At 43.7% G+C, this 20,877-nt stretch overlaps 1 protein-coding gene across 3 annotated transcripts in view; it reads left to right on the forward strand.

The window, feature by feature from the left end:
* The window catches only part of Frmpd3 (FERM and PDZ domain containing 3), a 156,662-nt gene that overhangs the window by 114,028 nt on the left and 21,757 nt on the right, over window positions 1-20,877 (forward strand). For all 3 annotated transcript variants that reach the window (XM_036174266.1, XM_036174265.1, XM_036174264.1), the window contains 2 exons: window positions 266-445; window positions 13,937-14,081. In XM_036174266.1, the coding sequence (XP_036030159.1) occupies window positions 266-445; window positions 13,937-14,081 (325 nt within the window). The remainder of the gene's footprint in view (window positions 1-265; window positions 446-13,936; window positions 14,082-20,877) is intronic.

Here is a 20,877-nt window from a genome sequence, read left to right on the forward strand (position 1 = left end):
CTTAACTTACTATTGTAGCTAAGGTGTGATTTAGGCTGAGGATCTAGGATCCTATACCAGGGAGGTTCCAGACTATTTTCCCATCAAGGTTGCCTTTTTAAGGCTGGCATTGAGCCTCGGGTATTTCTCCTCCCTTCCCCCACTCCTCACACACCCCAGCAGAACCAACATAATACATATTTTCTCTTCCTCACTGCCTCTTCTCCCTGGACCTTCTCTCCACTCTGTCTGTGAATGTTGTCTGCCTGGCACACTTGGGCACTAGGACGAGAAGCAGTCAGCCACCACTCTCCTGGTGGGACCCCGTCACGGCATCAGCCATGTTATTGACCTCAAAACCAACCTCACCACTGTGCTGTCCGAGTTCAGCAAGATCAGCAAGATCCAGCTGTTCCGGGAGAACCAAGGAGTGGCCAGAGTGGAGACCAGCATCATGGATGCCAAGGTGAGCCCTGCTTTGGGGTGCTGCTTCTTTCCAGGAACAGCCCTGAGGGACAAGAAAAGAGAGTTGGAGCATGTAAAGGGAGGCTAGGAGATTCTGAAGTGGCTTCTCCACAGAACTCTGTCTTCATCTTTCCCTCCTCCATCTTCTAGGTCTTAGACCACCTAAGATGGTTATCAGCATGCCTTAGTTACTGTTCCATTGCTCTCATTAAGATAGCATGACCAAGAAAACATAAAAGAACGCATTTACTTGTCACTTACCGTTGCAGAAGGTTAGAGTCCATGACCATCATGGCATGGAGCAGGGCAACAGACAGGCAGTAAGCATAGCACTGGCCCAGGAGCTGAGCACTCACATCTTGAGTCACAAATACAAGGCAGAGAAAGCTAACTGGGAATGGTGTGGGTTTTTGAAACGTCAAAATCCACCCCTAGTGACACACCTCCTCCAAGAAGGCCATACCTTCTAATCCTTCCCAAACCACACTATCAATGAGAGATGTCCAAGTATTCAAACATCTGCACCTACAGCGACCATTCTCATTCAAACTACCACACAGCACTATGTAAGGCTAGAAAGTGTTGGGTCAATCTGAGTCAGTTCTCCACAGAGAGCTGGAGCACTGGGAGCTACCCAAACCATCATTTCACAATTCTTCTTGTCATAGCACAAACAGAAATTTGAATTTATGGATATCATGGTGGTTTGTAATCCCAGAAAGCTGAGGCAGGAGCATTACTGCCTATAAGGTGATTACAAGTCTAGCCTAGGCTACATGGCTAGCTCCTGTCTTGAATGTCAAAAAAAAGGAAGAATATAAAATTCATATAGCTGGGTATGGTGTTGCATACCTGTCTGTATTCACAGCCACTTGGTAGGCCAAGAGGAAAATTAAATTTCACAACATGCTTTGGCTAAATAGGGAGGGAGTCTTTGTCTCAAACCATTTGTAAGTGTTCAGTGTGTACAGGTGTATGTGCTCATGCAAGTGGAGTCCAGAGGTGTCTTCCTCAGTTGCTCTGTATCTTACTTTTTTAGACAGGACCAAGGCCTATTTGGCTGGACTGGCTAGCCAGCAAGGCCCAGAGATCCTCTTGTCATCTTCTTCTCAGCACTTGCGTTGTAGGTGCATTGCTACCACACCCTGTTTGTTTACATGGATGCTCAGGGGTGGTACTCAGGTCCTCATGCTTGCACTTTGCTAACTCAGCCATCTTCCCAGCCCCACCAAAAAGTGCTTATGGCTGGTGAGGAAGCTCAGTAATAGAGCATTTGACTAGCATAGGAAAGACCCTAGATTCCATCACTAGCACTGTAAAATGTAAAAAAAAAAAAAAAAAAAAAAAAAAAAAAAAAAAAAAAAAAAAAAAATCACATTCACATGGAATGTCAAGATAAATGGAACAGGCTTGGAGAGAGAATCTGGCCAACTTCAGCCCTGCCTGTCTGCCTCAGAGATTAAAGAAATGTATGTCTCAACCTATCTCTGCCCATCCCACATGTGTGTTGGTTGGGGAGCACCCACTCTGAGCTATGTAAGAGGTATGTCTGTACATGGACCCAGTGGTTCTGGAGAGTGTAGAAACAGTCAGAGCCAACATCCCATCTCATCTCCCAGAGTCCAGCTAGAACCTCAGAACCTTCTCCACAGATCAACACCTTCAGACTGGCAAGCAGCTATTGCAGAAGTCTGGCAGCAATGGTCAGCCACCCCCTCCACAGTTCTCCTGTTGGAATACAGTGACCAGTGTGGGCAGGGGGCAGGCCTTCCTGCCAGCTGGCAGAGGTTCTCCGAGGGAGGTACAGCTTTCCCTTCTTAAAGGCTTTCCCACGAGGACATGTAGTTAACAGATGAAGCGGTGGAGTGTTTTGCTGTTTCAAAAAGAACCCATTATTTATTTTTGTGTTTGTAAAACCCAGGAAGCTTTAATATGGTAATTTTTCTGCCTGTGATACACAGGATTCCCATTGGCTTGGGAACTTGCCTGGTGCTGATGTTTAATTGGGCTGTGACCACTTTCCCAACCATTTGGTTGTTCCTCTCTTCAGACGTTGTTCAAATGAGCTAGTAAGGAAAGGGGAGGAAAGACAAGACATGCAGGGGAAGTGCGGCTCACAGAGATCTAGAAGGGTTTTGAAACACAGAAACGGCTTTCAGATTTTTTTTCAGCCTTCAATAGTTCATGAATGAGTTTTCACATCAGTAGTACAATAGAAATTCCATGAGAGGTTTTAAAAAAATAAAGACACCTGGGCCCTACTCTGAAAAACGATGTCCTCCCCTTCTTGGAGACAGGGTTTCTCTGTGTAGCCCTGGTTGTCCTGGAACTCACTCTAGACCAGACTGGCCTTGAATTCATGCATAGCTGCTTACTTCTTACCTCCCAAGTGATGGGATTAAAGATGTGCACCACTACCTGGCTAAAATTGATGCTTTAGTTGATTAGAAGTACTGCCTGGGCATCAATATTTATTTAATTTTTTATTTTCTCCAAATGATTTTGTAATACAACAAATTAGAGTGAGCATAGCTTGAAGACCTACCTATATGACCAGAAGTCTAGGAGGAAAGAAGCTGAGCTGGGGTCAGTATTTGTCTCCTGAGTGAGGAGCACCCCACTTATTTCTGAAAGTGATCCACCCACAGTGGTGAGCATGAATGAACATTTCAGAGAAACTACATTCTCATCAGGGTGGCTGGAATCACAAGCATACATGACCTACCTTGACACCGCACCAGAACACCTATATAACTCTGGAATCAAATGAGGTTCACCCTCTCGGGGAATACACACACACACACACACACACACACACACACACACACACACACACACAAATACAAAACTAAAATACTTCTCTTTCTAAAAAAGCAGTATGAAGTAAATGTCATAGATAAATGTGGTATAGAATGTGGAATGAAAAGAACGAGAAGGAGTTAACCAGAACTAGCTTCCTCGAGAGGGTGTTTGGAGCTGGATCTCGAAGTGATAGGCATGAATTAGCAGAGAGGAGTGGGATGTGTTCAAAGGCAAGGAGCAAGCACGGAAATAAGTAAGCCATATGTGCAGGTCCATGAGCAGAGTCGCTTGGCGGGAGAGGAAAATAAGGAGAGAAGATTGGAGATGAGGGGCAGGCAGAACAAGTTGGTTCAAAGCCTCCCAGGCCAGTTGGAGAAATTTAGATTCAATGTGGTTGATTAGTAGGAATGCACTGTAGGTCCTTGTGCAGAGGGGTACCAGAATGAAAGCTGTTTGGAGCAGCATGAAAGAAGGGTGGAAGCAAGACAACTATGAAACCAAGGAGCAGATGTGAAACACATGATGTATGAAGATGCGCAAGGGTGACCCCTCCTGTGTTACATACAATACATGTGTTTTCTTATTCTTACCCCTATTGCCTACTGCACATATCCAATGTCCACTAAAGAACAGTGATAGGTGTAAAGAACTCTAGCAGATCACAAGTAGGTGGTGAGATGACAGACACTACCTTTGGGGATAAACACATTGCATTTGGTATGTAGATTAGGCTTTAAAAGGGTGCAGTTTAGGAGTAAGCTGTGACCAATAGTCAGGGAGATGATATGAGTGCTCAGAATTGTAAAAAAGTGATAAATGGTTCAGGTATACCCTATTAAGAGCAATTGACAAAATGCAAAAGAAAACTTCGGAACAAAAAAAAAAAAAAAAAAAAGCCGGGTGGTGGTGGCACACGCCTTTAATCCCAGCACTCGGGAGGCAGAGCCAGGCAGATCTCTGTGAGTTTGAGGCCAGCCTGGGCTACAGAGGGAGATCCAGGAAAGGCACAAAGCTGCACAGAGAAAGCCTGTCTCGAAAAACCAAAAAGAAAAAAGAAAAAAGAAAAGGAAGGAAGGAAGGAAGGAAGACAGACAGACAGACAGAAAGAAAGAAAGAAAGAAAGAAAGAAAGAAAGAAAGAAAGAAAGAAAAGAAAAGAAAAGTTTGGGAGAATTATCCACTCGGTGTCATAATTGTTATAAGCTGTAATAGGATTTACTATTACAATAGGTAGAATAATCCCCTCTTAAATATGTGTATTCCATAATCCTCAGAACCTGTGAATATGCTATGACAGAGAGGAATAAAAAGTGCAGATGCAATTAAGATTGCTAATCAACTGACCTTAGAATAGGAAGATTAGCATGAATTATTCAAGTGGGACTAATGCAGTCAATGGAGTCAGTCTATGTGGAACAGAGAATCTGGAGATGAAGTTAGAGAGATGTGATGAGAGGATTCAGCTCACCCTTGCTAGCCTTCATTAGGGAAGAAGCCAAGGACCAAAGAGTGTGGTGACTTCCAGGATCAGGGAAGGCGAGGAAATAGATTCAACTCTAAACCATGAAAAGTGACAGTCTTGTACTTGATTTTTAGCCCAGTAAAACTTGTATCAGAACTCTGACCTCCAAGACTATAAAGGAATAAGTGTGTATTATTTGAACTACTAAATTTGGAGTCATGTGTTATAATGACAATAAGGGATTAATGCCATGAGGTTTTTCAAATAACAAGTACTCATATATTACATTTTTCTTTTTCCTTCCTTTCCTTCCTTTATTTTACTTTTGAGACAGGGTCTCATCTCAAGCTGGCTTTAAATTTTCTATATAGCTAAGATAATAAGATGACCATGAACTCATGATTTTCCTGCCTCTATCTCCCAAGCACTGTGATTAAAGGTATGTCTCATCATGCACAATTTATGTGCCACCACATATAGTTTTTGTTTTTGTTTTTTACTCTTTGGAGGCCTGCCATCCAGCTCCCAAATAAATACATGGAGATTTATTCTTACTTATGAATGCCTGGCCTTAGCTTGGCTTGTTTCTAGCCAGCTTTTCTAACTTGAATTATCCCATTTCTCTTTAACTATGTTTTGCCTCTGGGTTTTTTACCTTTCTTTAGTCTATATATCTTTCTTTCTTTCTTTCTTGGTGGCTGGCTGTATGGCTGGGTGACTGGCCCCTGGCATCCTCTTCTCCTTCTCCTTCTCCTTTTCTTGCTCCTCATTTTTCTCTTCTCTAGATTTCTCCTCCTATTTATCCTCTCTGCATGCCATCCCTGTCTACTTCTCTATCCTGCCTAGCTATTGGCTGTTCAGCTCTTTATTTGACCAATCAGGTGTTTTAGACAAGCAAAGTAGCATAGCTTTACAGAGTTAAACAAATGCAACACAAAAGAATGCAACACATCGGGGTTGGGGACTTAGCTCAGTGGTAAAGTGCTTGCCTAGGAAGCGCAAGGCCCTGGGTTCGATCCTCAGCTCCAAAAAAAAAAAAAAGAATGAAACACATCTTTGCATTGTCAACAAAGGCAGCAGAAAACACACCTTTACACACAGTTAAAATGGTATTTCACAACAACCACACCCAAGGTTTTGTAAATGGTAGGCAAGCTGTGAATGCACTCTACTAACTGAGCTACATCCCCAACTCTCATATGCTACAATAAAGATATTATTTGATTCATAAGCATGCCATTTGCAGCCAGCTTTTGTTACCAAAAAGCTTCAGTTATGTCTGCTGTGTGGGTTACTAAAACCATGCTCTATGAAATGGCCACAGCAATATTTAATCTTTTTCCACATGAACATGAAAAATGAATGACAACATCATACTAATAGCTTGGTTGGAGTATAGATACCACAGGAATCAACAAATGCACTGATTAGAGTTTAAAAAAACTGGTTGCAATTGTGCATGATGATGACTGCCTAGAATCCCAGCACTTAGGAGGCTAATGCAGGTGGATCGGAAGTTTAAGGCCAGCTTCGGTTATATAGGGAGGACCTACTTCAAAAAGAATTGGGGAGGACAAGTGAGACAGTTCATAGGGTAAAGAAGCCTTCTACCAAGTCCTGGGGACCTGAGTTTAGTCCCCAGATCTACACAGTGGAAGAAGAGAACCAACTCCTATAAGCTGTCCTCTGACTTCCACACTCATGTCCTAACACATAGTAAGAGACATATTCAAAAAGAATAAATAAATGTAAGATAAACCAACAGGAGAGAATCTGGTTGTAAGATGAGTACACTACTATACATGGAACCTTCCATTTCAGCTGCTTGAATTTCCTTAGCAAAGGACACAGAAGTTAGAAATCAAACCTAGCCTATTTTCTTCTAGATAGCCCACCCTGGCCTGAGAATATTCTGAGAGGGTCTGCTTTCTCAGCCATAACTGTCTTAGTTATGTTTTTCATTGCTCTGAAGACAGCAGGACCATGGTGACTCTTATAAAGAAAACATTTAATTGGGGTGGCTTACTTATAGTTTCAGAGGTTCTGTCCATTATCATCATGGCAGGGAGCATGGTGGCATGCAGGCAGATGTGATGCTGGCTACATCTTAGCTTTCAAGCAACAGGAAGTCAGTATCCTGAGCATAGAAAAAGCTCAAAGCCCACCCCTACAATGACAGGCTTCCTCCACCAAGGGCGTACCCGCTCCCAACAAAGCCACACCTCCTAATAGTGCCACTCCCCTAAGAGCTTCTGGGGGCCAGTTACATTCCAACTACCACGATGACTAACCATAAGAATCATGCCCAAAGATTTCATTTTTGTTTCTGAAATAGGTTCTCATATAATCCAAACAGGCCTCAAAGGATGACTTTGAACTTCTGGTCCTACCTCCTCTACCCTCCCAAATGATGGGGTCTCAAGCATGCCCTTCTCATGTGGAAAGATTTAAAATCACTGGCTACTACTGCTACTACAGCAGCTACTCCTGCAGTGCCTCCCAGATCATTTAAAGCAGCATTTCTAGAGGTGGGTGCAGGGATAACTAGGGCTTTACAGCTGGCCTGAAAATCATTGCTTTAAAGCAATATTCTGCCTCATCCCAAAATTGTCTGGCTATGCCCAATTAGCCTTTCCCAGTGTTGTGGAGGCCAGAACTCAAATAGACTGGTCCCTGGGATTCAAGGACCCCCATCTGGGTACCCTTGCCTCTTCAGGATGCTTCCTATACTTTTTCTCTTGTCGGAGATGCTGGAATGAGCCAGCTCTATACCAGGGCATCCCAGGAAGGAGATACAGCTGGAGCATGTCAAATTAATCCCTGCAGTAGCTTCTCCTGCCTGGCTCATGCCTTAAACTCCATTCTCCTTATCTCATTTCCACTTGAAGATGGCCCAAGTGTATTTAGTTACAGTTTTCACTCAGCTTACTTGTTCATAGTAGAGAGAACATGAGGTAGTGTTCACATATCGTTCTCCAAGAGACAACAGACTGAAACAGACACCCCTGGGCCATTACCCTACTCCATTACTACAAAAGCACATCAGGTCAAAAAGGAAGCCATCAAAGGAATATCCCATGGGATCTCTGTGGCCCAGCACGTTTCCTGTTCTCCTGCTTGGGCTTAATTGCTTTAGTGTTTTCTGTATGGGCAAATGTTACATGAAGCATCATGATCATTAAAATCCTATTTAAGGTAAATGGTTGTTTTGGAACTTTTATAAGAAACCTACCCAACCTCTGCTCACCTTCCCTTAATTTGATGTGTACCCCTGTTGGCAAAAAAGCTCATCTGTGTTCCTTTTACAAGCTATGCTTAGCCCATGCTGGGGCCCAGTTGGCTACCTGGAAAGGCTACTAATACAGTGGGCTGTGCTGTCCTGAACCACCCTGTGATGTGCTCGGCCTTCTCAGAGCATGGGATCTTGCCTTCTTGCTGTTTGATTGATGACACTGGACCACATCAGGGTAAGGGGAAGCTGAAGTGAAATCAATTAAGCCAGTCAGTCAGTCGGACTCCAGTCAGTAATTCTGTCCGTAGCCAGCCAAGCAGCCAGCCAGGTAGCTAAACAATCCAAATGTGAGACTGTCTGGCATTCTGGCTGCCCTGCAGCCAGCTTGTCAGACAGGGCTCAAGTGAGTCAGGCTGTTCTTCAACCAGCCAGCCCATCAATCTGTCCATCCATCAATCAGCCTGGGCATTGGGCAAATAGTCCTATATTCAATTTGTCAGCCAATGCCATTTCTTCAAAGAAGTTTCTTCTAGCTTCTGAAACCAAATATTACATATGCACATGTTCATGTCCACCCACACACTGCTCCAGGGACAGTCTACGTTCTGGTAAGTCTGTAATTTCCCTTCATAGTACTTATCACACCTTGTGGCCATATTTGTTTCTAAGATTATTTGGAGTGTGATTTATTGCCAGTGACATTGTAAGCTCCAGAGAGGCAAGGATCCAGTTGTGCTATTCTAGAATGAGTGGCTGTAGCTGTCAGTTGATCTTGCTTTTCAGGAGGTAGCTCATCAGTGTGTCACAGCTTGCTGGGTGGGCAGGACAGAACACAGGAGTATTTTAGCTAGAGGAATCAGCACAGGTTAAAGTATGGAAGGAATGAACTAGCTTGGGAAACTAAATTATATGCCATTGTTTGAATATAAGGTGAGGCGTGGTAATAGGAGAGGAGGACCTAAAATAAACCAAGCTAAGTAAGACACGTGTGGTTGAAGATGTAGGATAGGTCCAAATCCTGAAGGGTCTTATATGCTGCTGTAAGGTAGTTGGATTTCATCACTATCGACAGTGCTAAGTTATACTAAGAGTTGTACATTAGAAAGATCCCTTAACACTGGGCAATGGTAGCGCACACCTTTGATCCCAGCACTCGGGAGGCAGAGGCAGGCAGATCTCTGTGAGTTTGAGGCCAGCCTGGGCTACAGAGTGAGTTCCAGGAAAGGCGCAAAGCTACTCAGAGAAACCCTGTCTCAAAAAACCAAACTCCCTTAAGTAGCACTAAGGAAGTGAAGTGGGAAGACACTGGAGGGAGAAAGAACAGTTAGGGGTCTACTGGAGGTCCTTACGTTATCTTCCAGATTATGAGATGCCACGATTTGTATGACAAAACATGCCCACAGATGAAGCAGCTTGGGACCAGAGATACAAGGAACTCCCAGCTGAGGGCCTCCACACCCCCATATCTCAGCATCATCACATAGCTTAAGAAGTATGGAGAAGTCAATGAGATCCTGAAATGAAGCCACAGCAGTGGAAATGTCCATGGTGTTCATGAATGCCCTGAGGCAAACCTGGTGAATCTTGCGACCTCCCAGTAATGATGGCCGCAACTGTCACCATCCAAACCTCTGTGTGTCTTTCTGCTGAAGATGACAGGGTGAAGCTAGAAGGTATAGCTGGCTCACCTGCCCCATTCTACCCTTTTCTGACCATTCTGTTGTGACTGAGAAGTTTCCATTATCTGGAAGTACAGACATCACCAGTGTCCCTTCCTAATAATGGCTGGAGAACATTTAATCTGTGGCTCCTCTCTTCCTGGAGAAAAGAGCCATTGCTCCTCATTGTGTATCAACTGTTCCTTTTTCCTTCCCATGGTATTTCATGAATTTAATAGAAGCATCATTAGTCATTAACTTGTTCTCTCAGTGACACTCCCAATGCCTTACTGTGACATGCATTGGAACTGGATATTCAAAAACTATTTCATAAATCAAGCTGGGTGTAGTGGCACTCTAGAGGCAGAGGCCAGAGGATTGCTACAGTGTGAGACTAGTATGGGCTACATAATACAGGCCAACCTAGGCTACAGGATGAGACCTTGTCTCAAAAAGAAAAAAAAAAAGTATTTGACTTATAGCATTATCTGTGTTTTGAGAAAGGAAAGAGTTCCAGGAGAAATAAAATGAAACAATGACTCAAGAATCCCAACCCAGAGGTAAAAGCTGACCCACCATGGGGAAGAACCAAGGATTGTAGATGAAGGAAAAAGCTACACAGGAAAAGCCAGCTAAAGAGCAATATGGACAGGGCTGGGGAGATGCTTCAGTGGTTAAGGGCACTTGCTGCCCTTCCAGAGGACCTGACTTCATTTCCCAGCACCCACATCAGGCAGCCCACAACCAACTGTAATTTCAGCTCCAGGGGATCTGTTCACCTCTTCTGCCTTCCTCGGGCTCCTGCACGAATGAGTGCATGCTAATAGGCAGACATATAAACATAAATAAAAATAAAATCTCAAAAAAGAGAAAGACCAATGCAAAGATGGCCAGAGATCACGGAAGCAGAACATAGTGTCACCTCACAGAAACAGAAGTCATGAGAAGAGTGTCCAAAGCAGAAGGTAATCACCGTTAACAAAAGCATTGAGGTTAATGAGAAGCTGAGGGAGAAGGATTATAAATTCAAGGCCAGCCTGGGTTGCTGAGTGAACTCTTGTCTCAAACCAAACCAAACAAAAATGTACCATGTTCAGGCATGGTTGTACATGCCTGTAATGCCAGCCCTTGGGAATCTGAGGTATGAAAACTACCAGGATTTTGAATCTAGCCAGAGCTACATAGCAAAACACTGTCTCAAACGAACCCAAAAGTAGCAAGTTTCGCAAACAAACGAAAAGCAAGTTACAAGATGTGTTGAATAGCTCGAACTGTGCCCTGTAAGCTGACTTTAACCCATCACCTGCCTCTATAAATAGTCATTATTAGCACAGGCACAGCCATTTGTTTAGCTTACAGATTATCTGTGTCTATTGTCACAATGGCAGTACTGTTTCAACAAAGCCTGAGTGGCCTGTAAGGTCTAACATATTTGTACTATAACCCTAAAAACGCATGAAGTAGGGCATGGTGGTGGAAGCCTGCAATCCTAGTATTTAGGAGACTGAGGTAGGAGGATCTCGATTCAGAAACGAGCTTGAGTTAGGATCCTGTATCAACAATACATGCAGATTGTGTGGAGAGGTGGTTCAGCAATTAAGAGCTCCAGCTGCTCTTCCCAAGGACCCAAGTTTGATTCCCATTACCCGTGTGACAGCTTAAAATCCGGTCATAACTCCAGTTCTAGGGGACCCGACGCCCTCTTCTGGTCTCCAAGGGCACCAGGCAAGCATGTGGTACATAGATGTATATGCAGGCAAAACACACACACACACACACACACACACACACACACACACACACATTAACTAAAAGGAAAATTTTTAAATAAATCAATCAATAAAATCAAACCATACAAACACGTGCTGACTTCTGCTCTGAATGAACTAGTCTATGTTCCACTTAACCTCTATGTTGGGTTCCTGAGAGCTAGCAAAGAAAACTAATCTGACTTCAGCTACCAGCAGCTAGTTTGAATTCAGAATCGTTCCTAAGGTGACAGTAAAGCCAAAGGCAGATGATCTAGTTGATGACTGAGTTTTGTCATGAAGGCCCTTCATTTTACTGGTAAGGTCCTAATCATTTCTCTCCTGGACTGGTGCATTCACCCCTCCTAGCTAAGCGGAGAACAGATGCTCCTTCTTAATTCTTCTGGGCTTTTATTTTGTGGTGCTGGACATCAAAGCCAGGGCCTTGCTTGTGTTAGGCAAGCCGTCTACTACTGAGCCATATCCCCAGTTTGAAACAGGGTTTATTGCAGCCCAGGCTGGCCTCAAACTCACTAGATGTCCAAAAGTGACCTTGAACTCTTGGTCTTCCTGGCTTCACCCTCCAAATTCTAGGATGATGGGCATTGCTACACCTCACCTGGCTTTTCATTAGTTCTTAATAGTGCCCTCTAGTAATCCCAAAAAGTCATGGCTACTCATAGCCCATGACTCCCTCCTCAGCCAGTCTCTACAAATTACCTCACTTTGATTTGATCCAACTTACTCACATGGCACCTTTAAAATGACATAACAAATTCAAGGGTTTATTAAAAACGCATCGTTGTTTTGTTTATCGTTATAGGAATCTCTGAAACAGTTAAGGAGTTAACTCCAGGATCAATCAACAGAGTGTGATAATATTTCCCATTGTGGGTTTAAAAACAGCAACAACTGGGCACAGGGGAGTAGTTCGATTGTAGAGTGTTTACCCAGAATGCACAAGGTCCTAGATTCCATCTCTAGCATTGAAAAAGAAATAACAAGAACCCTGCTGGTATGAAATTTTCTATAAAAAACAGATCTTTGGGGTCAAATAAATTTGGAATACTAAAGTCTTTGAAGTTTCATGGAATATATTCATATTTATCATAGGATCTTAGAATTCCCATAGCAAAAGTATTTGCATAGCTTGTTTAACCTACCACCCTTAACTCCAGACCAAGGAGTTCTTTTAAGAAACATCAATAAACAGCCACACACCTTTAATCCTAGGCACATCTCTGAGTTCGAGGCCAGCCTGGTTTACAGAGTGAGTTCCAGGACAGGCAGGGCTGCACAGAGAAACCCTGTCCTGAAAAAACAAAAAAATAAACAAACAAACAAAAACAATACGGGGCTGGAGAGATTGCTCAGTGGTGAAGTACACTGGCTGCTCTTCCAGGGGTCCTGAGTTCAATTCCCAGCACCCACTTGGTGGCTCACAACCATCTATAATAGGCTCTGATGCCCTCTTCTTGCATACAGACCTCCATATATACAAAGCACCCATATAAATAAATAATAAATACATCTTTTTTTGTTTTGTTTTGTTTTTCGAGACAAGGTTTCTCTGTAGCTTTGGAGCCTGTCCTGGACTAGCTCTGTAGACCAGGCTGGTCTCGAACTCACAGAGATCCACCTGCCTCTGCCTCCCAAGTGCTGGGATTACAGGCGTGTGCCACCACGGCCCAGCCATAATTTTTTTTTTTTTTTGAGCTGAGGATTGAACCCAGGGCCTTGCACTTGCTAGGCAAGCGCTCTACCACTGAGCTAAATCCCCAACCCCATAAAAATTTTTTTTAAAGAAAGAAAAAAAATACCAATAAACTAGCATGGTAGCTGATACATGTAATTCCAGCACTTGTAAGACAAAGACAAGAAGATTGTGATGAATCTGAGGCCAGCCGGGGCTACAAAGTGAATTCCAGACTAGCCAGAGCTACAGAGTGAAAAATGTGTATTCAAGAAAAGAAAAGAAAAATCAGTATCCATTTCCAGGCTGCTTTGGAAAATACAGAAAATAGAGGGGAGATCAGGAAGGTCCAAGCAGGACTTGGACTGGAAAGGTTTTGTCCCTAAAGTCACAGTTAGGACTCCATTCTGTGGAGTGTTGTGTCCAGAGAGCTCATCTGGATGTTGTCGGGGCATATGGAGAGAAGCAAAGGATAGATACCTCATGCAGCCAAGGTGCTTACATTCAAGGATATTCCAGGCCATCCCTCAGCCTAGCCTAGATTCCTAGCTTCACCCCCACTCTCCCAGCTGGCCCACACATCTGCTGAGCTCTGACAAACGCAAACACAGCCACACAGCACTCACATGATGTTACATAATTTTAGTCTTTTTCAGTAAAGGTGGTTCATTAAATGTGTGAGTAAAGGTTTATTTAATGCTGATACCTAGAGAAGCAGTCGCTACAAAGGAATGCCCATGACTGAAGAAAATGCCTGGCTACAGCCCTTAAGTAGGGTTTGGAATGTACGGTTCCTGTAACTACTCAAGGAGTCTTTTCTTTGTTACTGTTCTCCCAGAAATGCGCCTGCCTCTCTTGCCTTCTCATGTCTTTGTGTTTTGAACCATCTCTTCCACAGCCTCTGGTGCTGTTGATGGAGTGGCCTGAAGCCACCAACTTTGCCTGCCTGATTGCGGGGTACTGCCGCCTTCTGCTGGATTCCAGGAAGATGGTCTTCTCCAGGCCTGCCAGCCAGCCTCTTCCACCTCCTATGATAAAGGCAGGTAGGGCTCAGCCTCAGTGTTTTGGTGTGTCTGAGGCCCTCTGACTCTGAAGTCGTGGAGGGAGGGGTTCTATCACCCTAGTGTTCAGCATGTGCCAACAGAGTCAGCCTGTTCAGCAGCAGCCAGAAGTGTAGCATGCATCCTACTGACACGCCTCACTGGCAAAAACATACGACATTCACATGTACAAATTCCACAAAGGATGCCTGTGACAATATACTGTAGTTGAGTCAGTGTAGGTATGTAAGTTGAAAGTAGCAATCACATGATAGAGCTAATTAAATAATTGCATTAGGGGGCTGGAGAGATGGCTCAGTGGTTAAGAGCACTTGCTGCTCTTCCAGAGGATGCAGGTTCAATTCCCAGCACCCACATAGCAGCTCACATCTGTCTGTAACTCTAGTTCCAAGGGATCCAACATAGACATAGAAACAGGCAAAATACCAATGTACATAAAATAAACATAAATATTTTTTAAAAAGAATTGCATTGGCCAGGTATCATAGCACATAGTTGTTATGCTACATTATTGTAATGCCAGCTACTGAGGAGGTAGATGCAGAAAGAGTTCAAGGCCAGCCAAGGCTACATAGAAAATGTTTTCTCAAAAAGGTTTGTATTGATTCTAAGGCAGAGCTTTAGTAATCTAGGAAAGATTTGTGCCTGTTCTGGCTTCACTGAAGTAAGGTTGAAAATGAAAATAAGACCTTCTTTTTTGTTCATCATATTGAGGATTGACAGAAGTGTCTGAAACATGAAGTCACTGAAGGCTGGGAGTAGGGGAGACTGGGCATGCCCAAAAGAAGGCTTGGAAATAGAATGAGAGGTCCATAAAGAGCAAATGCAGCTTCCAAGCCAAAGGTGTCCAAGTTAGGCAACCTAGCATGGCTACTTCTCCGAGATGTTCTGGTGATGTTGTACAGAGGCCTTGAAAAAAAAAGCTGTCTGGTCCAAGTACTCCTGCCCAAAACAAGTGAGAGGAGAAGAGTGTGACAGAGAGCTGGGTCCTCCATGTGCTAGACTTCAGACTCACTATGCACAGTAAGTCTTCCTAGCCCAAGCATCACAGGCAGAATGTAAGCAGCACCCAGGAGTCACCCTTGCCATAAACTGAACACTTGATCCACTGGCCCTTGCCACTTAACTATTACTAAACTTTTAGGACTATCATGGCTTGGGGTGACTACACCTGATGGAGATCATGGTATCTGAGAATCTGAGAGTAGAATCACTCTTGGCAGATGACCCAGCACCTAGAGAGCTGAGTATCACCCATTTTTTGTTTTGTTTTATTTTGTTTTTTGTTTTTCATTTTTTGGGGGGAGTTGTTTGTTTGGTTGGTTGGTTTTTGGTTTTTCAAGACAGGGTTTCTCTGTGTAGCTTTGGAGCCTGTCCTGGATCTCACTCTGTAGACCAGGCTGGCCTCCAACTCACAGAGATCTGCTTGCCTCTGCCTCCCTAGTGCTGGGATTAAAGGCATGTATCACCCATTTTAAACTTTGTTCTTTATCACAAACAAGCTTATCACATGCATAGCAGGCCCAACTCTCGATCTTATATCACTGTTCACAGCAATTGAAAGGCAGTTCATCACATGCAGATTTGGGAAAGGATTGGTAGTCCCAAAAGAAGGGGTGTCCACATGGTAGATGAAAGGAACTGTGGGTGAGTGTCTGCATGGCTCCAGATGACTAACTTGAAAAGGCAGCCGTGCTTCTCAAACTTAGACATGGTCAAACGTTGGAAACCATTGTTATCATTTTTGGTCCTCCTGTGGCTAATCACATCCAAATAAACTGTACCTCTTATTGAGCGGGCAAGGATGGGAAAAAGGAAAGGAGAAGGTGGAAGGATGGACCTGGGGCCAGTCAAGGTAGAACCAGCTAGGACAGTCAGAGCTGTTTGGGTGTCCACTTGGAGAGAGCAGTAGGCGTGGTTATGTAGTCCCACTCTGTGGGACAATGATCTGTCATGCCATCAACAAACACCCCAGCCAATGCTGGTTGCAAATAGCTCCCTTACTGTGGAGACTGTGGCACCAAGTCCAGGACATGGGCTACCATGTATCACTGCAGCCTCACTGAACACCTTCCATGTGGCTTCCCTGGTGCTTTTTCAAAGTTAGCTCTGCTTCACTGGGTTCTCCTGGAGCTAAGCATCACTTTCACACCCCATCTCCAAGTCTCCAATGCCTCAGAGGCTCCTTGAACACCTGCAGAGTGGCAGAAGTTCAGAACTTCACTAGCAAATGGGTCTCTGGCTCCATTTAGGAGCCAAATGGACCACTGTAGTGCCGCTGCTGTTTATAATGCTTCTCCTTGGGATGGAAACAGTCAGCTCAGAGGCAGAAGCAAATAGAAAACCTCTGTTCCTCTTTCTTCTTCTTTCCAGAAAGATATGAACTTTTGCTTGATATCTCCTCCACAGATACTGGTGAGGTGTTTGGGGCCAGTCTCTTGGCCTTCTGAACTGCTAGGTGCCAGATTGATAGCAGCCACTGATGAGAATGATCTTGCTGTGTAAGGTGACCCTCCTGGCTTGGCCCAATTTCAGCAAAATGCCAGGAAGAAGAGAAGAGTGTCATTGAAGAGGCTTGGGCCCTGGTTGCAGTGGGTTAATAGTTCCTTCCTGGCTTTCCTTTGTCAGATCTCACCTTCATTCTAGAACAGAAGTCCCAGTGCCCACTGTGGTCCTTTAACAAAGGCTATAGTGGCACAGGCCTATAATCCCAGCTTCTTGGAAAGTTGAGGCACAAAGATTACAAGTTCAAGGTCTGCCTCAACACCAGGGCTACAGAGAGAAGGTGTCCTCACAGCATCAGGCGGGCTTTTCCAGGGACCAAAGCCACAATTCCCTCAGGCCAAGGTCTCTGTGGAAAGGAGGAAGCAGTCTGGCATCACAGAAGCTGTTGACTACCAACTAGCCAAGCTCAGTGCTCAGTTTACCAGGTCAAACAGATGCTGTTAACTCAGCAGCAAGGGAAGGAAGCATCATGTCTTGTGAACCTGGACAAAACAGGAGAATGAGAGGGAAGGAATAATTTCTCTCACAGTACTTGACCAAAGCAAATATTTCACTAAACAGATGTTTTTCAAGGATCCACCATGGCAGACATTGGGAATACAGCTGGGCATAACAGCTATGATCCTTTTAGTGATCGTCTTCACATAGCTTACAGTCCAGTGGGGGAAATGTGGACAGATGATTCAGGGATGATGCCAATGCAGGAAGTAGCTTGTCAAAAAACACTAAGGTTGCAAGAAATCCAGAGGTAGGGCCAGCAAGATGGCTCAGTGAGTACAGGCACATGCCACCAAGATTGAAGACCCACCCCCCCAGGACCCATATGGTGGAAGGAGAAAGCCAACTCCCACCATGCACGTGATGGTACCCATGTACCTACATGAATACATACATGCATTCACACAGACAAACAGACAGACAGACAGAGACACAGAGAGAGAGAGACACACACACACACACACAGAGAGAGAGAGAGAGAGAGAGAGAGAGAGAGAGAGAGAGAGAGAGAGACTAAATAAGTGATGGAAAGAAATGAAAGGAAAGAAGGAAAGGAAAGGAAAGGAAAGGAAAGGAAAGGAAAGGAAAGGAAAGGAAAGGAAAGGAAAGGAAAGGAAAGGAAGACAAGAAGAAAGATCCAGAAGCAGCTGCCATCTCTTCCTCTTCTGGGTAACCCAAGAAAATAAGGCTTTGGAGATCCTATTTAGGACCTCAGTTAGAGAAACTCACTCTACATTCTCTAACATGTTTAGAAAAGGTTTACTGTGCTTTACTGAATATTCTTATTTTATATACATATGTGTATATATACATATATATGTATATCCAGACATTACCAGTTTTCATGCACATATAACCCAGCAAGCTGAGTGTAGTGATTCATGTCTTTAATCACAACACCCAGGAGACTGGTGTAGGAGGATTACACATTCAAAACCAGCCTAGGCTACAAAATGAGATACTGCCCCCCTCCAAAAAACCCACCCAGCAACATTCATAGGAAGTTAGAGTACTCTCTTCTTTTTTTTTTTTTTTTTTTTTTGGATGACTCAGAAAGACCATGAGGTTCTTGCAAGGTTTCCATGTCATGATTATGACCAGTGAACACGACACTACAAAAATACACCAGAGTCAAGTCTAGAAAGCTGTTTGAGTCAATCTTGTTTCGACTGTATGTCTAGTGTAAATATGTGCATGATTTGTGTATATATTATATATTATACATATATTCACAGCACATCGATTTTAGCATAATTCTAGTCAGTTCACTGTCCTGTTCTTTGCAAGCATTTCTGAGTCAACCTTGTGAGTGACTGAGTACAGACAGATAAACTAGAGCACCTCCACCCTCCTGCTTAGGGAAAGCTGATGAGCAACTCACATAGATGTGAGAGGCAAACTGTCCCAGCCATCAACCAAATGCACCTGACTTTATCCATACTTCTAATCTGCCTAGAGGAGACTGAGGACACTCCAGGCACATTCTCTCTTTATATCTGGAAGTCATGATACCAGTGGTGAGTTAGATGTCACCTGACCTTGGCAGTGTAGCATGGGAAAATATTTCTTCCTGCAGGGAAGACAACCACCTTTAGAACTCCAGTCTTTATCTAAGAGGGAAAAGTTGTCACTTGCTTAGTGAGTCATCTCTGATAGTATCATGTTGCCAGGTGGCTCCCCTAAAGGCTCAGTTGCCTCCTAGGTAGATATCACCTGGAGCATTTCTAGTCCTGCAGATGATACATTCAGCTAGAGACACATTCTAAATCAAGGGCTTACAGCTCTGTACTCTCCTGGAGCGCTTCTTTTAACTCTCAAAAGCCTGGATGGATCACTAAATAGTAATTCCCCAACTGATCCAGGGTTTTCTCCATCAGCCAGTAAGACATGAAATGAACCCACAAGTGTGATTACATTAAATCTGTATAGAGGTGAATAACGTGGTCTATGGAAACTCCTAGCATATAAAGGCAGAGAGACATGGGTTCCAATGCCTTCTCTGATGTACCTTCACCGTGTAAACTTGAACAAGTCCCATAAACAGGCTCAGATTACGTGTCATTAAAATGAGAAGTAATAATAGTATGTATACTACAAATCTCCTGAGGGATTTGACAAGATATGTGAAATAAACTACATAAAGTCCTTTCACAAAGCAAAGCACTTAAAAAAATCTTAAGAGTTCAAAGTTCACCATGTGCCAAGTCACCACTTTTTAAAATTTATTTTTGTTTTTAAAGACTTCTTGGAAGGTAAAGAAATGGAGAAGATATGGGAAGAGTTGGAGGAAGGGAATGAATATGATAAAAATATATTGTATAAAAATGTGTTTAAAATATTTCTATTTATGAGCATCTATGTTTGTATGCATGTGTGTAGGTCCTACAGAGGCCAGAAGAGGGTGTCAGATTCCCCAGTAACTGGAGTTACAGGCAATTGTGAGCCACCTGATACGGGTTCTAGGAACTGCTCAGACCCTTTGGAAAAAGCAGCAAGTGTTCTTTTTTTTTTTCCTTCGAGACAGAGTTTTTCTGTGTAGCCTTCGCTGTCCTGGAACTTGCTCCGTAGACCAGACTGGCCTTGAACTCACAAAGATATGCCTGCCTCTGCCTTTCAAGTGCTCTTAACCATTGAGCAATCTCTCCATTTCCCTTAGCACAGGCTGTCCTAGAGATCACTATATAGCCCAAGATGGCCCTAAACTTGCAATCCTTCTGCCTAACCTGCAGAGTGCTTTAATGACACCACACCCAGACTTGTGGAGGAGCTGGGTGTTTGTTGTTTTTGAGTCATAATCTCACTTTGTCATCCTGGCTGGCCTGGAGCTCACTATGTGCATCAGGCTGTTCTTGGACTCACAAAGATCCACTTATCTCTACTTCTAAGTGCTGGAATGGCATGTGCCACTGTTGCTAGATGAGAGGTTTTATTTTTATAAGCAGCATTATTCAGCTATAATCTCAAAGCCATAAAACTTTTTTGTTTAAAATTCATAGCTCCATTTGTTTTGAGACAGGGTCTCACTACTTATCCTTGGATTGCCTGGAACTTGCTATGTAGACCAGCCTGACCTCAAATTCATGAAGATCTGTCTCCTCTGCTTCCTGAGTGCTGGGATTAAAGGCCTGTGCCAACACGCCTGGGTACAGCTCCATTTTTAATATATTTAGTATAGTCAGGCAGCAGTGGCGCACACCTTTAATCCCAGCACTCAGGAGGCAGAGGCAGGTGGATCTCTGTGAGTTCGAGGCCAGCCTGGTCTACAAAGTGAGTTCCAGGACAACCAGAGCTGTTACACAGATGTGTGTGTGTGTGTATGTGTGTGTGTGTGTGTGTGTGTGTGTAGTATATTCACAGGGTCATGCCAACCATTTAGTTTTAGAACATTTTCACCACTTGAGCTGGATCTGGTAGCACAACCCTGTAATTACTTCTGCTGGTTAGGCTGAGTAGGGGTTATCAAGGCCTACATGGGCTATAAAGTGAGTTCAAAGCCAGCCTGAATAAGTTAGTGTTTCCTTGTCTCAAAATAAAAAGTGAAAAGAACATGCATGCTGCCACAGGTTCAATCCCAAGTACAAAAAAATTTTCACCACTCCTAGAGAGAAAAAAAACCAGTATGCAGGAATGTAATAACAGTCCCTCCCCATATTGTGTCCTATGTGCTCCCCACACCAAGCAGCCTGTGCTGTGTAGTTTGTTTCTATGGCATTGCTTTTTTGAGTGTTTTATAGAATGTAATCATGGAATATAGTCTCATGTGCTTTGCTTTTTC

This window comes from Onychomys torridus, chromosome X (assembly GCF_903995425.1).
Source record: "Onychomys torridus chromosome X, mOncTor1.1, whole genome shotgun sequence".
Classification (NCBI taxonomy): domain Eukaryota; kingdom Metazoa; phylum Chordata; class Mammalia; order Rodentia; family Cricetidae; genus Onychomys; species Onychomys torridus.